This window comes from Condylura cristata, unplaced genomic scaffold, assembly GCF_000260355.1.
Source record: "Condylura cristata isolate star-nosed mole 26May11 unplaced genomic scaffold, ConCri1.0 scaffold00004, whole genome shotgun sequence".
Taxonomy (NCBI): domain Eukaryota; kingdom Metazoa; phylum Chordata; class Mammalia; order Eulipotyphla; family Talpidae; genus Condylura; species Condylura cristata.
The window spans coordinates 25,091,780-25,108,070 of NW_004567105.1; the positions used below are offsets into that span (position 1 = coordinate 25,091,780).

At 32.3% G+C, this 16,291-nt stretch overlaps 1 protein-coding gene across 2 annotated transcripts in view; it reads left to right on the forward strand.

Annotated features, from left to right (window-relative positions):
- Nucleotides 1-16,291, forward strand: part of PPP1R12A (protein phosphatase 1, regulatory subunit 12A) — a 120,636-nt gene that overhangs the window by 66,390 nt on the left and 37,955 nt on the right. For both annotated transcript variants that reach the window (XM_004675858.2, XM_012720428.1), the window contains exons 6-10: nucleotides 1,288-1,362; nucleotides 2,013-2,101; nucleotides 2,256-2,413; nucleotides 9,607-9,731; nucleotides 15,619-15,834. In XM_004675858.2, coding sequence (XP_004675915.1) covers nucleotides 1,288-1,362; nucleotides 2,013-2,101; nucleotides 2,256-2,413; nucleotides 9,607-9,731; nucleotides 15,619-15,834 — 663 coding nt within the window. The remainder of the gene's footprint in view (nucleotides 1-1,287; nucleotides 1,363-2,012; nucleotides 2,102-2,255; nucleotides 2,414-9,606; nucleotides 9,732-15,618; nucleotides 15,835-16,291) is intronic.

Here is a 16,291-nt window from a genome sequence, read left to right on the forward strand (position 1 = left end):
ATTGCTGATAAAACTTCATTAAAATAAAAAAAAAATCCTGGCTCAGCATTCCATTCATGAGAAGAGTTGAGAATGCCTATTTTAGAACTGAGAGTTTTAGTTTTGCTTGTTTTTAAGTGGAAGAATTTGTGTGATTTTTAATATAATTATTACCTGCTCATCTGATTTAATCGTGGTTATGGGACTCCTATAATGAAAGAAATTCAAAAGTTCTTTCTGAATTATATATATTCCAGTTTTAAAATTTTGATTCTTTCCCCTGAGAATAGATCACATAATGCTTAATATAGTATGTATTCTAAATAATAAACTTTTTGGAATTCTGGGAAATTGAACCAGTAGAATTGTTACAAAGATTAATGCAGGTAGCAGGAAAATCCTTACTATGTCTGGTTAACAATTCCTCTAAATTTTCTACATTGACTAAAGGTGGATTGACAGATGTTCATCAAAATAGATTTTTAGAACCAAAATGTACCTTTGGCTAGCTGAAATGCGTAAGTTTAGAAATAAATATTTTTATTACTAAGAATTTAATTTTTATGGTGATATCAAAAAGAAATAATCTCTCTAAATGTAAAACATGAATCTCTATCACATTCCATTCATAGCTCAAGAAAATTAAAACAGATATCCAACAAAAATTTGTACTATAAATATTCAGAGCAGTGTTATTCATATATATAGCCAGAAAGCAAAAGCAGATACCCATCAACTGAGGTAAAGATTAACAAAATGTGAAATACGCAGTGGAATATTATTCAGTAATAATAAATAGTGAAATAGTGGTTCATGCTTTATAAACAACAATGGCGAATCTTGAACACATTGTACAAAGTAAAAAAAAAGTTCCAAAATACTACAGATTGTGTGATTCCATTTATATGAAATGTCCAAAATAGGTGAATTTATAGTTTGAGAAAATAGATTGAGACTGGGAGCAGAGGTTGGGAAAATGGAGAAATGTCTTTTCTTTTGGGGGTGATGAAAATGTTCAAAAATTGATTGTGTGATGGTTATGAGATTGACTATACTAAAGATTACTGAATTGTGCATTTAAAATGGATCACGATATCACATGCTATTACAGAAAAAGTAAAGAAATGCAGGTGTGTCAGCTACTTCTCTCATACATATTTCTCATACATCTCCTTCAGGTCACATGTACTGTGTTCTGAAATTACTATAAAAAAAGTTCATGTAACTTCTATATTTGCATATGGAATCACCAAAGCACATTATAATTTACTGATTTTTATCATCTCTATCCACTTGCTTTCTATCTAGGGCCAGACAGCCTTCGATGTAGCAGATGAAGACATTTTAGGATATTTAGAAGAGTTGCAAAAGAAACAAAATCTGGTATGTTTGAAAATGGTCTAAAAATAGTCTACATTACTGTATTCTGTTTATAGCATTGAATTTCAGATAGTTAACAAAAGTGTTCTTGTAATGTTTTATATTTTAAATTTTCGGTTATAACTAGCAATCAAACTGAATCACAGTGAAGGGAGAACAAAGTGGTTTAGCCTCATTTCTCTAACCTGACCTTTACAAAATGATTACTTCCATAATGTATATATTCTCCAGAATAACATGTTTTTATAATTTCATAAGAAAGATTAAAGGAAAAAAAGTTTTCTTAGAGGGTGGACACAGAAATATCTCAGATTTCTAATAGCATGTCCAAAATGAGCAAGGGATCATTTACTAGGAAACAAATTTCTATGATGGTAAAATACTATCAAACATCTTAGGTGGCTAATCAACCCTGACTTTTTCCATGAACTAAAGTTAGAAGAATCTAAAAAATCTAGGTTACCTGCAGTGGAACTTTTAATCTCTTTAGTCCTTTTTGTTCTTTATCTACATACTTTCATTTCATGTAAAATTCAAATGTTTGATTTTTTTTTTAGTGTTTGGAAAACTACTGTTAAATTCCATAGCTTACTCATTATTTTAATGGTACTCTTGTTTGTGTGTGTGTGTGTGTGTGTGCAATTTTTATGAAGCTCCATAGTGAAAAGCGGGAGAAGAAATCTCCACTAATTGAATCAACAGCCAATATGGACAATAATCAGTCACAGAAGACCTTTAAAAAGTAAGTAAAACATTAAAGTAGGTTTTGTTAATGTAATGAACAAGTTGATATGTTGACCACAGACATTACTATTAAATTTTGTTCATCTGGGAAAAAACAATGTATTTTGACCCTTTGTATTTATACTCATTTGAAAGCTGTTTTTCTTTCACAGCAAAGAGACATTGATTATTGAACCAGAGAAAAATGCATCTCGTATTGAATCTCTGGAGCAAGAAAAGGTTGATGAGGAAGAAGAAGGAAAGAAAGACGAATCAAGCTGCTCTAGTGAAGAAGATGAGGAAGATGACTCAGAATCAGAAGCTGAAACAGGTAAAATTTAGTATTAAGGGATTTTCATTGACTTTTAATGCAGAATACGGACAATAAGTCTTTTATTGTGAAACCTTTCACACCGATATGCTGCTTGTTCAGATGTCTGTCAAACCAGTAAATTATCTTGTGGTGAGTATTAGAGTTTTTATCCTCTAATTACCTGAAGACTCCAGTTCACCTCAGTGTTGCACTGAGACATATTCTTAGGTTTGAAAAGGGGGAAAGAGGTATAAGATATTATGTGTTTCCAGCAATTCAAGAATGTCCCTGCTACTTTCAGAAACCCAACAGTTCATCAAGTAGCTTCCCAAATATAAATTAGAAATAGTGACATTTTACTATTTTTTATGTGTACAAGAACCAAGTGGTTGAGAGGATTCACCAGATACAGAGTGGGGAACAGAATAGGCAGATTGACTGACATATATGGCTGAAAGGAACAGTGAGTGAGACAGGAGAGGTCTGATGCACCATATGGGTCAACTCTTTGGTTGGGGATCAAACTGGCTGTGTATAGCTTCATAGTGCTGTGTCTTAACCCCTTGTGTCACCAGAGAAGCCCAGAAATAGTAGAGTTTTAGAAAGCAAGGCTGAGTTAAGAAATTTTCCTGTGAGGATATTGGGAAATTGCTGTTTTGAGAAATTTTAAGGGTAAGGAAAATGTAAAAAACCTTTTTGTCCTAACTACCTAGACTTAACAGCTTAGCATTTAGCTATATTTTTTAAAATCACTTTTTTAATAAAATTAAAACATGACAGTTGTCTGTTTTAACCATGAACCCTACTCTACTTCCCTTTTCTTTCTGCCTGAAGGCAATCATTATCTGAGTTTACAATGATAATTGGGATCCATTGTTTTATACTCTTAGAGGTACACTCAGAAGTAATATAATAGTAATTTTAAGGTTTTATGTTTTTATTTTCTATTCTAGGAGTTAATTATGAAGCTTGCTTTTTCCTCTGTAGTTACACATTTACTTTTGTTTTCATACCTAGCTGTACTTTCATCTTTGTTAACTTATCCTTTTAGCTGTTGTTTAGTATTCCATTAAATGCATGCTTCTTTTAGGTAAAAAATTGACCTTCTTCCCATTTTTTTTGTTAGTGTGTGTAATGTCACAATGACTATTATATAATTGCCCCCTTATATATATAGATGCAAAGGATTCTCTGTTAGATGTACTTAGAACTATTAAGATAACATTTTTAGTTTTATAGTTGTTGACCAATTGCTTTTCAAAGTCAGTATAACAATTTACACTCTTCTATTTTCTTACTGTCAAGGGTATGGTTTCTGCATTTTTCCTTTGGCCCACATGTTTTAATAGATTTTTATATACCAAACAGCTTATATTAAATCCTATTTACTGCCTTATTCTGGATGTGGTACACACTGAAAATTCTTGAACGTTATGAGATTCAGGTATTGCCATCTTTGAGTTATACACTTGGCATTTTCAGATAAATTTATCAGAAAAGAATTACTGCGTTTCCACTAATATTTTTGATAAGAAAGTCTCATCAAGACCTATGTGATTTCACTCACAATGTGCTTTGTAGAGAAAACACATGACCTAAATAAAGCAAAGTGAAGAATTAGATTGTAAGACATTTTAGTGATTACCAGCAGAAAAGGGTAAAGAAGAGTGGATAAATCTGGGTAAAAAAAGACAACTCTATTTTAAGGTGAAATTAATGTGGTCTTAGTGGCAACAACTGTTTCTCTTTTAGTGGGAATGGAATGGCAGGGCTTTTTGACATGACCTATATGAGTTGTAGATAGAGAATGCAATTGATCTGGTTGATCAGCATTTTGTAAAGTAAAAAATGGAAAATAAAATTTAACAATTTTATAGTATAAGCTTGTAGTTTATGCTTATTCTAAGTTGAAATCAGGATTATTTTAAAGATGTGAGATTCACTATTGTTGAACAGAAATACTCTTATAGTTGAACTATAATTTCAATAATTTGCAGGTTTTCTTGTTATTTTGTGGAATGTGCTTAAGTAGAATTTAGAGTAAAACAGGTAAGCTGTGTTAAATATTGATCTTATACCATCTTTCATTGAACACTGGATGCTAATTGAAAGATATGCTTATTTGATAAATCTCAGAATAAGATCTATTTTTACAATTAAAAGTGAAACATTTGGCAAAATTTTTTTTTTAATTTTAAAAGAATTGTACAAAAGTAGCCATGTCCTAATTTGGGCATAAACTATGTAAGAACTTGGTACAATTTTTAGAAAGCAAATCTATCAAAGACTAATTGGGTTTGGCTTAATAAATGAAGAAAATAAAAGGAACAAGTTTGATTAATCTTCCATTCTTCAAAGATGGGACACCTTGAGCATCAATAGTGACTGAAAGATTGAAACATCAAACATGGGCCCTCCCAAGTGGTACAGCAGGTTAAAGCACAGCACTAAGAGGCTAAAGCCACTTCAGCATGAGTTCGATCCCCACCTGCCCCGGAGGTGACCCACATGGCGCAGTAGACATTTCCCGACCCACCCACAGTTCCCCTCAGCAGTGTACTTCGTCAGTCTGCCTGTTCTGCTCCCTACTCTGTCTCTGGTGAATCCTCTCACCGCCCCTGCACCTCTGGCCTGTACCCCAGTTCTGTATGCACATATAAATAAATCTTTAAAAAAAAATCAAACATATAAAAATACACAAGTTCAGTATGTTACTTTTAAAATGTTGACTCATTCTGGAGTTTCCTATAACATAAATTTGTTATTCTGAAAATTGGTAAAGAGGGAAGTTTCCTTTCCAAATTTACTACTAAATTAAAATTGTTCTACACTGAGTTAAACAAATGAATTATAAAAAACACTAGTTAGATAATCAGAGAAAAGTGAATAATAAATGATTATTAGTTGATCTTAACTAATTGTCAGTTTTGATAGATATGATCAGTTATTATGTTTTTAAAGGTTCTTTGTAAGACATAGATATAAAAATTCAAACTGCCCTCATCATGTCAAATTGGTGTTCTTTGATAAACAAAAATGGAGCCCTAAGATTTTGTAAATTTCCTTGTAGTTCTTCTAGACAGAACAATACTTTTGACTCATTTTATTTTTACTCAACAGAATATTCCTTCCAGGATAGTGTGAGAAACTTAACTTTTACTGAATACATACATGTTAAGGAACATACTGATAATTCTCTTCCTATTAAAAACAAGGTTCTCCTGAACAAATATAGATTAACTCTGTAGCCCAGGTGGGGTAATTTGGAGTCCTTTATTTTTTGAAGCTTAGTAACCCTAGAGTTACATTATTTTTCTGTAAAACACTGTTTGTGGAATACATAAATAACTGGAATATAGTCAGGAATTTACTTTTTTTTCTTTAACATTTATTTATTTATGCATACAGAACTGGGGTACAGGCTAGAGTTGCAGGGGCGGTAAGAGGTGTCACCAGAGACAGAGAGGGGAGCAGAGCAGGCAGATTGACAAAGTACACTGCTGAGGGGAGCAGCAGGCGGGTCAGGAGAGGTCTGCTGTGCCATGTGGGTCACTTCCGGGGCAGGTGGGGACTGAACTCATGCTGAAGTGACTTCAGCTGTGATTTATCCAGCTGCGCCACCAGGGAGGGTCCAGGAGTTTACATTTTTATTTATTGCTACTGTGTTGATCAAATTGGGTGAATCAGCATATTTTTAGCTTTGGTGAGAAGGCCATATGGGTAAAATTAGAAGATAGAATAACACAGTTTTTATTTGTATAACATTAATTAAGACATTTCTGATTATTAGAGGAAATCATGAGAATCAGCATGCCCATTGTTTAAGTACACAAGACTGATTCATACATCTAATAGTGTATGTGGATAATTTATTCAGTATCATATTTTTCTGTAACATCAAGAAAATACTTTATATGTTTAATATGTAACAATCATTTGTATTTAATTGATCTCCATGTGAAACTTTTCTTAACATCCACTTTATAGTAAAATATGTCATTTAAATTTGAACATATGCATAGAAAAGCCTGGACTGGCACCCAGATCTCCTAACCTATGTGTCAAGTCTTCTTTTCACTATGTATGTATAGAAAATTAAAGAACTTAGTGTATCTTTCAGAAACACCTCAGATTTTGTTTTTTCATTTTTTGTTTCAATTATTCCTTTCAATTCAGTGTTCAGTGTTTGGCATTGGAGAGCTATTTGAACAAAAAACAGATTTCAGATTTAGAAAATTCTGGCCGTATCAAATCTTCTGACCTCTTTGGTTGGAATTTCCTTGCTTATGAAATGAGAAAAATAGGACTATATTGTCTGGATAGTTCCTTAAACTTTACTTTTCTATAAATATAAACAAAACGATTTACCATCAAATTACATTGTTTTATAGTTCCCAGTTTTAAGTTTTAAGTACCACCAGTTAACTCTATTCAGTTTCTCACTGAGCTAACTTTAAATGTTCCTCTGAAGCATTGTACTATGATAATTTTGTTCTTCCTGTGCTAGTGGTTGGTTGTGCCAGGAAAATTTGACTCTGTCTTAAGAATTAATCCATGTAAATTGTATGGTTCCGTCTCTCTCTTAATATCAACAAGGGTTTATCATACTTTATTTGGCAAACTTGAGAAGCTACTTAACCTGCTTTTGACGATTTCTAAACTTTTTTTTCTTGGTTATTTCCTTGGAAAACTGACAAAATAATCTTTGTTGAATTTTATTTTTTATCAGTTCCCATAAAGATGAAACTGGGAATTGAGTTAAAAGCTTTGTTTTCTATGTGGCTTATAAATTTGAGAGGCAGTTGAGGAAATGAGAAAGAGGAAGCCTATTTTTGCTTTTAGAAGAATGAAATTTCATTCTTCAATGAAATCACAGATAGAAGGGTTTCAACAGCATTGAATTTTATTTAATGAATTTGAGTATGAATGCATAGAGTTTGTCTCATTCTCAAAGGGAACAAATGTTTATATGCATGCATAGACATTCTTTTAAAACAAATTTTTAAACCAAGTGAAAATGTGGGTGAGGAGAAAATAAAATAAAAAAAAATCTCTGGAATTGTCTTGTTTGTTTCTCTTTTTAGGCTGTAAACTCTATGTAATTATGATATGTTGTCCTTTTATTGACTGATACATCCCTAGTACCTAGAACAGTGCTTAAAGTGTGAACACATTTAGTAAATTTGGTTGAATTACTTTCTTCAGCTAAATAGATTGTTTTCTAAGAAGATAGACTAATCAGGTTATGTATAATTTGTACTTAACTATTCTGGATAGATTTATTTTCTGTTGAATAAAGAGATGTTATTTAGCAGTGGCAGTAAATTTTATGATACTGAGTTTATCTCATTCAGTTTATTTAGATAGTTGGTTATATTAATTTTTAAATTAATTATTTTTTTAATTGAATTACATCCTTGTAAGTATTTTGGAAATTTAGGCTCTCCCTTGTAGCCTCCACCATAGTAGAGCATCATAGCTTTCCTTGTAATCCACTCTTATTTTACCCTTTCCCTTCCCTGTCTGTGTTGGCCCTGTGTTTTTGTTAAAGTTTGAGTTATGCATTTCACATTTTTAAAAATGATGGATGTTTCTTAGAACTGAACAAATCATTGCAAGTTCAAAATTGTTGGTGGAAAATTTGTGCTTGCCCATTATCATTTAATATCATCTAGTTATAAAGTATAACAGCATAATTAGTAATAAGGTAGATTACTTTGGAAAACTGATCTAAAGGATGGAGAGGTAATATGATGAAAATTAGTGCTTCACAGCACTTTTTTTCACCTTCATATATATTTATTCATTGTTATTGAAGTTCCATTGTTTTACATCCTTCCTAGTGTTTTGACAATGTAGGATTTCCCCTCTCAGGTGTAGTCACCATAGCAGTCCCACCGCCTAATCACTCATCGTCCTCCACATAGTCCATTGTGCTCTTAACCCCACCCCTAGCAAGATATGGAAACAACCTTAGTGCCCTAGAACAGATAAATTGTTAAGATGTGACACATATACACTGGAATACTACTCAACAATCAAAAAAGATAAACTCATCATATCTGCAGTAAAATGGATGGAACTAGAAGGGATTATTTTAAGTGAACTGAGCTAGGAGGAAAAAGATAAATACTGGATGGTTTCATTTAAATGTGGCATCTGGAGAAAGGACAAAGGATCAGACAAAGACAAACTATAAGACTGAACCTTAAAAGCCCTTGATACAGGACACTCAGGAAGAGAGAGGAGGAGGGAGAGAAGGTGCAAAAAAGTAGAGAGCAGTGTCGGAGGAGAGTGGAGTGGAGTATGATGGCGAGCAACCACGGTGACTGCATCCAAGGGGAAATCTCTTATGCTGTGAAAAAATAAACAAGGATATTTAAAAAAATAAACAAAATAAAACATGCTTCTTCTCAAAAGTAGAATACCTGTCCTATTATGAAACCAAAAGAATACTTTAAGGTTGCACTTGACTACACTTGGAAACTAAACATTTCTGCCCATTTATAAATTACATTTAAAGGTTTTAGTTGATATGTGTTATTTTGCTGAAAGCCAGTCTGATTGATGTATTCAAAGTCTTCAGATTTTTTTTTTTTTTTGTAGCATCAGGTAGATTATTCTAGTAGTTTTATGTTTTTTTCTTAAGTTATTTATTACTAATTGAAAATTGTCTTGATGTATTGAAAAGATATTTAACCTGATTCAACCTATATTGTGTATATATAACTTAGATTTAGGGGGTATGAGAATGAATGCTCTTTGTGATGTTTAAGCATGCAGCTTAAGAGGACTACAAGCTGATTTTGACATAAAGCACTGGAATAAATAGTAACTCAGTTTTAGATAAGCATTATAAGTTGTTTATCCACTTGAAAATTGCGTAACACCTGTGGTAGTATTAGTTGCATTGTTTTCATGCATTCAAGTTTTAAATTTCAAGATCTTAACAGTATAAAAGTCTCACTGATTTGTGCTTTTCCTTCTAAGAAGCTTTATTATATGTCTTCATGCTTTTTTATTTAGTTCATCACATTATGCTAAAGTAATACTGTTTAGCAAAACCTTGAAAAATGTACTTGTTGAAAGGGATGATAGTAGGAGAAGACTTTGAACTAACAGAATCTTAAACATAAATAGAATACAGAACACTCTTTTCACAGATTGACATAGAATCTTGACTTTAACCCTCTTTTATTATTTTTTTTTAGATAAGACAAAACCCATGACTTCTGTAACTAATGCTAATACTTCTAGTACGCAAGCAGCTCCCATAGCTGTTACCACACCTACTGTGTCATCTGGGCAGGCAACACCTACATCACCTATTAAAAAGGTAAGCCAGCATTATTTTTGCTAAAAATACATCTATTTTGTTTAAGTATGAATTAAAGCAAAAAAAGTCATACTTTTTTATTATTTATTTTAAAAGTATTAAAATGAGATTTCCTCTGAATACATTATTTTTTTTCAAAGTCTTTTTGCTGTCAATAATTGCAAATTGATCTTTAAGAAAAATAAATTTTGGAAATTTTTCATATAAGAAAATTTTTCCTATAATGATCACAGTAGCATGCACTCTGTTGTTGACAAGCTAAGGTTCTATTCCTGGCCCTATGTTTTATTCATCAGTGTGACCCTATCTTCCATATTTGTCAAAAAAGAAATATTGTAAGCATTAGTTGAAAAAGAGAGCCTGGCTAGTGATTAAATTCCTCCCGAAAAAAATCAATTTAATTTCTTCCTCTTTTCTCTCTATTCTCCATTTTTTCTCCACCCTCCTTAGCTCCTTTATATCATCAAAAAGTGTTTTCCAACTAGCCTTTCAAAGGCTTTCCTTTTCCACCCTACTCTAGACCTCAGAATTAAAGATAAAAGGTTCAGTTTTTGTTTTGTGTATATGCATTAGTCACCTTTAAAGCCTCTGTCCACTAGTCCATATTTGTCTTTAATAATCATACTCATCTCTGTACAGCACTCACAGGTCAACTTTTTTTCCCCCCAAATCATTCATGAGTTTATTGCAACCATTATAATACTTTATCGCTAATTACACCAATATGTATCTACTACATACAAAGGCATAATAGTTCCATTTCCACAGTAAAATGATCATACTCAGGAAATTTAAATCTAATATACTGTATTCTGACCATATTCAAGAGTTTCTATAATCTCTCTTTCTAGTAATATCTTTTTAACTTGTTTAAATCAAAATTTCACTCCTGGGTTGCATATTGTGTGTAGTCATCATGTCTCAACATTTGAACATAATATTTTGTTGCTTATCTGACATTATTTGGTTTGCATGGATTTGAGGACTTAAAGTATTTCTAGATTATCAGTCTTGTTAATCTTGGGATTTGGCTTCAAGTGGTCAAAATGTGAATCTTTTAAAATCATAAACTAGAGAATTTTGTAATGATCCTCTTAAACCCTTTCCCAGTGAATGTAATATAATGTAAATTCTTAGTGGCAGAAATGTATGGATTTCACTAGTACACAATTTAAGTATTAAGAACCGGTGTGAAAGTTCTATCTTACCATCTGTATTCTAGAACTAAAGACTTCTTGAATTCAGTTATAATCCATGTTCATATGATACACATTATTGTCACAGCCTGATGATAATAAGCTTAAATATGAAATTCTCTAAAAGCTGTCTGCAGATTTTTTAGACTACCTTTATAACTGGTGTCATCATGTGCTGCTTTAACTCATTTCATTTAATCAGCTAACTCTATAATCCTTTATATAATTCTTCAGTGAATATTGTAAATTAGTTTTTTTGAGTTACTATGCTACACCGTAGGATTATCAGAAGGTTTCAAAAGCTCCATCCCCCTGAAAGACCTGGCTAGTAAACTGGCTTTTTATCAGTTTGGGCATTTAACAAAGCAATCTCTTTCCAGTGACAGTCAAATAATTACAGTAGTCTTATCATCAATTATATTTTTCTCAAACTCCAAATACATGGCTATTTTCCTTTTTTGCTAATTATAATTTATTTTTTAAGATTAATTTATTTATTCATACAGAACTAGGGTACAGGCCAGAGGTATAGGGGCAGTGAGAAGATTCACCTGAGACAGAGCTGGGAGCAGAACAGGCAGATCGAGGAAGTACACTGCCGAGGGGAGGAGCGGGTGGGTCAGGAGAGGTCTGCTGTGCCATGTGGGTCACCTCCGGGGCGGGCGGGGATTGAACTCATGTTGAAGTGGCTTTGGCTTCTTAGTACTGTGCTTTAACCTGCTGCACCACCAGGGAGGGCCCAGCTATAAATTATTAAGCAGATACTTTAATAACTGTTAGATTTGTGGGACACAAACCTCTTTACATCATAACTCATGAGGATTATGTTGTTTTCAGTCTTTGTTCTTAATGTTATATAGCAAAATTTTATTTAAAGCAATAAGATGGGTGGAGTACAAAGAATTTAAAGTATACCTTTTAATGGATGGAACAACCTTGTCATTATGGGATGATTTTTAAAATTTGTTATTATGGTCAATAATTTTAGTGGTCTTTATTTGTTTCAAGATTTTTCCTGTAACTTTACAGATCTAATACATTTCAAATTTCCCCAGATGAATTGTTAATTTGTAAATGCATGTTAAAAGATTTTGCTGTTAAGATTTTTCTTTAAATTCCCACTCAATACATCTAATAGCTGGACAAATTCTCTTAAATTTTTGTGGCTTCCTCCACCAGTGCCTAAACACAGTATGTGCATATACGTACTCAGATGGCATGGAATAGACCATTAAAAAAGGAAACTCCATAACAGTTTTGCCCATTCTATAATATTTCAAAGTAATTATAGATACTATCCATGTATTCGGTTTAAGTGCTCCCCCATTAATTATAGAACAGAATTAAAGAATTATTTGTATAACAATGAGATCAGGTCTATAATTTAGGGAGATGTTATCTGGAAACCATCACTTTGATTTTATGCTTTAACATGTTAACAATAAGTTTATATAACTCCAGTAAAACTAACTACTGTTGAGATCTCTGAAACAGATTACCTATTCTGCTGTATTGCTGTTAGCATAAATATGTTTACTAGATGGTAAATTTTGAATTTTCTTGAATTAGTGTTCTGGCTAATTAAATCCAATTTTTAAGAAAAGAATGCTGTTTGCTATGGGTATATGAAGGATGTCAATCAAATTGTACAGATGATGGTTTAAAAGGAAAGACATTTAATTTGAAGTAATGGAATTAGAACATTTGAGATTGATTTTGAAGAATAAGTAGGTGATATTTAAACTGACGTAAAAGAGGGTTTATACAGTTTCTTGAAAAGGAAAGAATAAAAGTATGTGAACAACATAAGAACAAGGTAGAGCACTTTGCAAGAAAAAAAATCAGTTGTCTATAGTTTGATTGATTTTTATAAGAGTAAACACACCACTTTCACATACAAAGTAAATCAAGAAAAGTAGAGTCAAACTGTGATGTCTTTGCTCCTGCAGTAACATTTGCAGTTTGTTAGTCAAGAATCATGGAAGATATTTGAACATGGCCATGAGAGAATTATTCTTTATAGGGTATTATTCTGACAGGGTGTATGTGAAAGTGTGAGAGCGATTGAAAGTTTTATTAGAAAGTCAGTAAAGTTTCCCCAATTGATAGGGAAATAAGCTTTGTAAGACTGTGTTCTTACAAAGGAGAGAAGATTTAAAGACTTGGTACCTAAATTATAAATGAAAGAAAATAACATGACAATGAAGTTTTAAGCATCGAGGGTTGAAGAGACTATTAAAAGAATTAGGGAACTGAGGAACAATTGGTTTAGAGGACATGATGAGTTTCAGATTCTGTGTATGGTAGATACTCCATGTTACAGGTAAACAGAAACCCGGGGCTGGAATTTAAGAATCCAGAGTAAACTGAAAAGTAACAAATTTGAGAGTAAGTGTAATACAAAAAATAATTAGCTTAAATTCAGGAGGCTCTTCCTAATTCTTCTCAGGAGAATAAAGTGGGAAGAGACAGTAGGAGATGTGATAACAGACATAAAGTGCTTATGTTGCAGAGTTGTGGCAAGGAAAGTTGTTAACAATATGCAGCCCAGGGAAGGATGTATTAAGAGCAGTAGTAAGTTAAAAATCAAGAATTTCAGAGAGTGGGTATTGTTGAATATTTCAGAGATGTTCATTTACACACAGTGAAGTTGAGGGTTGCTTTTAAACATATGAACTAGTACTTTCACCCACAGTCATGTTAGGCAGAGTGGAAGTTTATCAACATTACCATCCAACAGATGTCGATTTCAAAAGTGATATTAATATATTTTTCATAACCCCAAAATAATAGTAGTAATGGTATTTCATTCATCGCTTTTAGGGATTAAGTGAGATAACTCAGTTGAAGCACCTAGTTTAGGATTAAACACTAGCAAACATGTTAGTTTCTGTTCTAACATGCTTCAAATGTTATTTGCTATCTATTTTATAATCTTGGAGGGTGAATGTAAAATGTAACTCATGAGTTAGGGTGAATTTAACATTTTTAAATGGTTAAAGAAAAATTTTTATTTGTTCAAGCCACAGTCAACTTTGTATTACTTTTTATCCCACAAGAACATAAATGAGTAGTTATAATACTCAACTTTTGCAAAGCATAGAATTTATAATCTTGCCCTTTATAGAAAGAAATCTGCCAACTCTTCTAGAGTACTTAAACTCAGAAATCAGTAATTAAAATTTCCAGATTTTCTCAGTTAACGAAACCCTTAATGTTCTAATACATTTTTCACAGTGTCACTTGGTCTAGTAAATACCTGATTGCTTCATTTATTTATTAAAGTGCAAATAAGTTAACCTTAATTTATGCTGTGTCCAACAGATGTCACTGTGCTTCTCTCAACACTAAAATATCCCACAACCCCTCTGTAATTTTGTTCTGGCACCCAATAATGCGTAAGTGCACATATTGGGGACTGTGGAATGCTGTATATCATGTGTCTGTACTAGACCTTTTTGAAATGAATTCATTACTGAAAGTACCAGAGGTATTTTATAGCAGTTTTTAGCTTTCTGACATCAGTGGTGCTTAACAAGCTCCATTAATCTGCTCAGTTTAGCAAACTTTAACAATAAACATGAATGAAAAACTTTAAAAAAACTTATCAATATTCTGTACAACTAGTTGCTGTATTTATCCATCTATATTTAATTGTGGTGAACATATTAACTCTTTAAGTACATCAAGTGAAACTGTTCGAACATAAAAGATGTTCCATTTTTAAAGCTGTTGGAAAGACCTGGAAAAGGAATAAATATCTGTGTCAAATACACTTTTTAACTGAAATGCTAATGATTGGTAGGAAAATAAAAAAGTAAAATTAATGCTATGATATTAAAACTATTACTGAATTCAGTATACTTGTTACCTCTTTTGTTGATTATGTTGGATTTAAAATTTTTTCTCACTAGAGTATATAAGTGAAGAAAAATAAAATTCAAGTACAATACAATACAATATTATTTGTGCGCCTTCAACTGCTTTAAAAGTTTCTCTGTTAGATTCTTTCAGATTCCTTCATGCTAAAACAACTTGCACTGAATAACTTTAAGACCGAATCATAACCCAAATATTGGGTTTTAATTTATTATAAAGTTCTCTAAAAAAAAAAAAGTGGTCTTTGCACTTAACTTCCCTTTCCTGTTTTCATGCTTTCAATCTTTGTCTCTTTACCTGTCTTATTTTAATTGACTTTAGTATGATTTCATTGCTCCTCTCATGCCTGTGGTGGAATCAATAGATCCTGCATCATGGAGGCAGGGCTTGCGCAAAACTGGCATTGTTCTTGTGCCCAATAAGGGTGAAAAATATATGGTGAGGCATTTTATGTGCAAGGATTTATGTTAGGTTTCAACATAACAAGTTTAATATAAACACTGGTTACAAAGATGCATGGTTTTAAGTCCTTATTGTGTGCTTATTGTCGTTCTCTGTATTTGCATTATAATTTTTTCTGTGTGATATAAAGTGTGGAGTGTGTTTTCTTAAATCTAACGTCTGGAAAGGTAATTCATTCCTTTCTGAGAGATAGCCCTTTAGATGTGGACTAAGACATTAACCTACTTGGTAAAAGTCTTTTTTCCTGAATATATAACTACATTGTTATATATTATCTATGCATACTTCATTTTCAGCTGATGAGTCTTGATAATTCTTTTTACTTTTCCTTTAAAATAAAATAAAAACAGTTTCCAACCTCAACTACAAAAGTTTCGCCTAAAGAGGAAGAGAGAAAAGATGAGTCACCTGCATCCTGGAGACTAGGACTTAGAAAAACTGGCAGCTATGGCGCACTAGCAGAAATCACAGCATCTAAAGAGGCGCAGAAAGAAAAAGACATAGCAGGTGTTATGCGTTCAGCTTCAAGCCCTAGACTTTCCTCCTCTTTGGATAATAAAGAAAAGGTAATCTATTTCATAATATGGTTTCAAAAACTAATAATTTGCTTTCCAATAACAACAAACCTGGTTGGTACATTTTCTATTCTAGCATTAAATCTGTATATCAACTTAATTCTCCTGATATAATGAATTGCCTCATATAATGCAAATATGACTGCTTTAAGCTAATATGTCTCTGTAATTTTAAGTGTTGTGGAGATCAGATATAGTCACCAAAAAAAATAAATTATGAGACAGTCCTCAAAGAAATACTTTACTTTATGTAAAAATTTATAGTTAAATACATTGATATTAAGACAAAAACCTAATTTATTAGGAAAAAGTGTTAAAGCTTAGGAACACAGTTATTCTAAAATGTGACTATACTACAGCTTACATTATCTAATATCTTCGATTTCTTTACCATCTTTCTCATTTAGATACAAGCCACTTTATCTTTTGTGTGTGTGTGTGTGTGTGT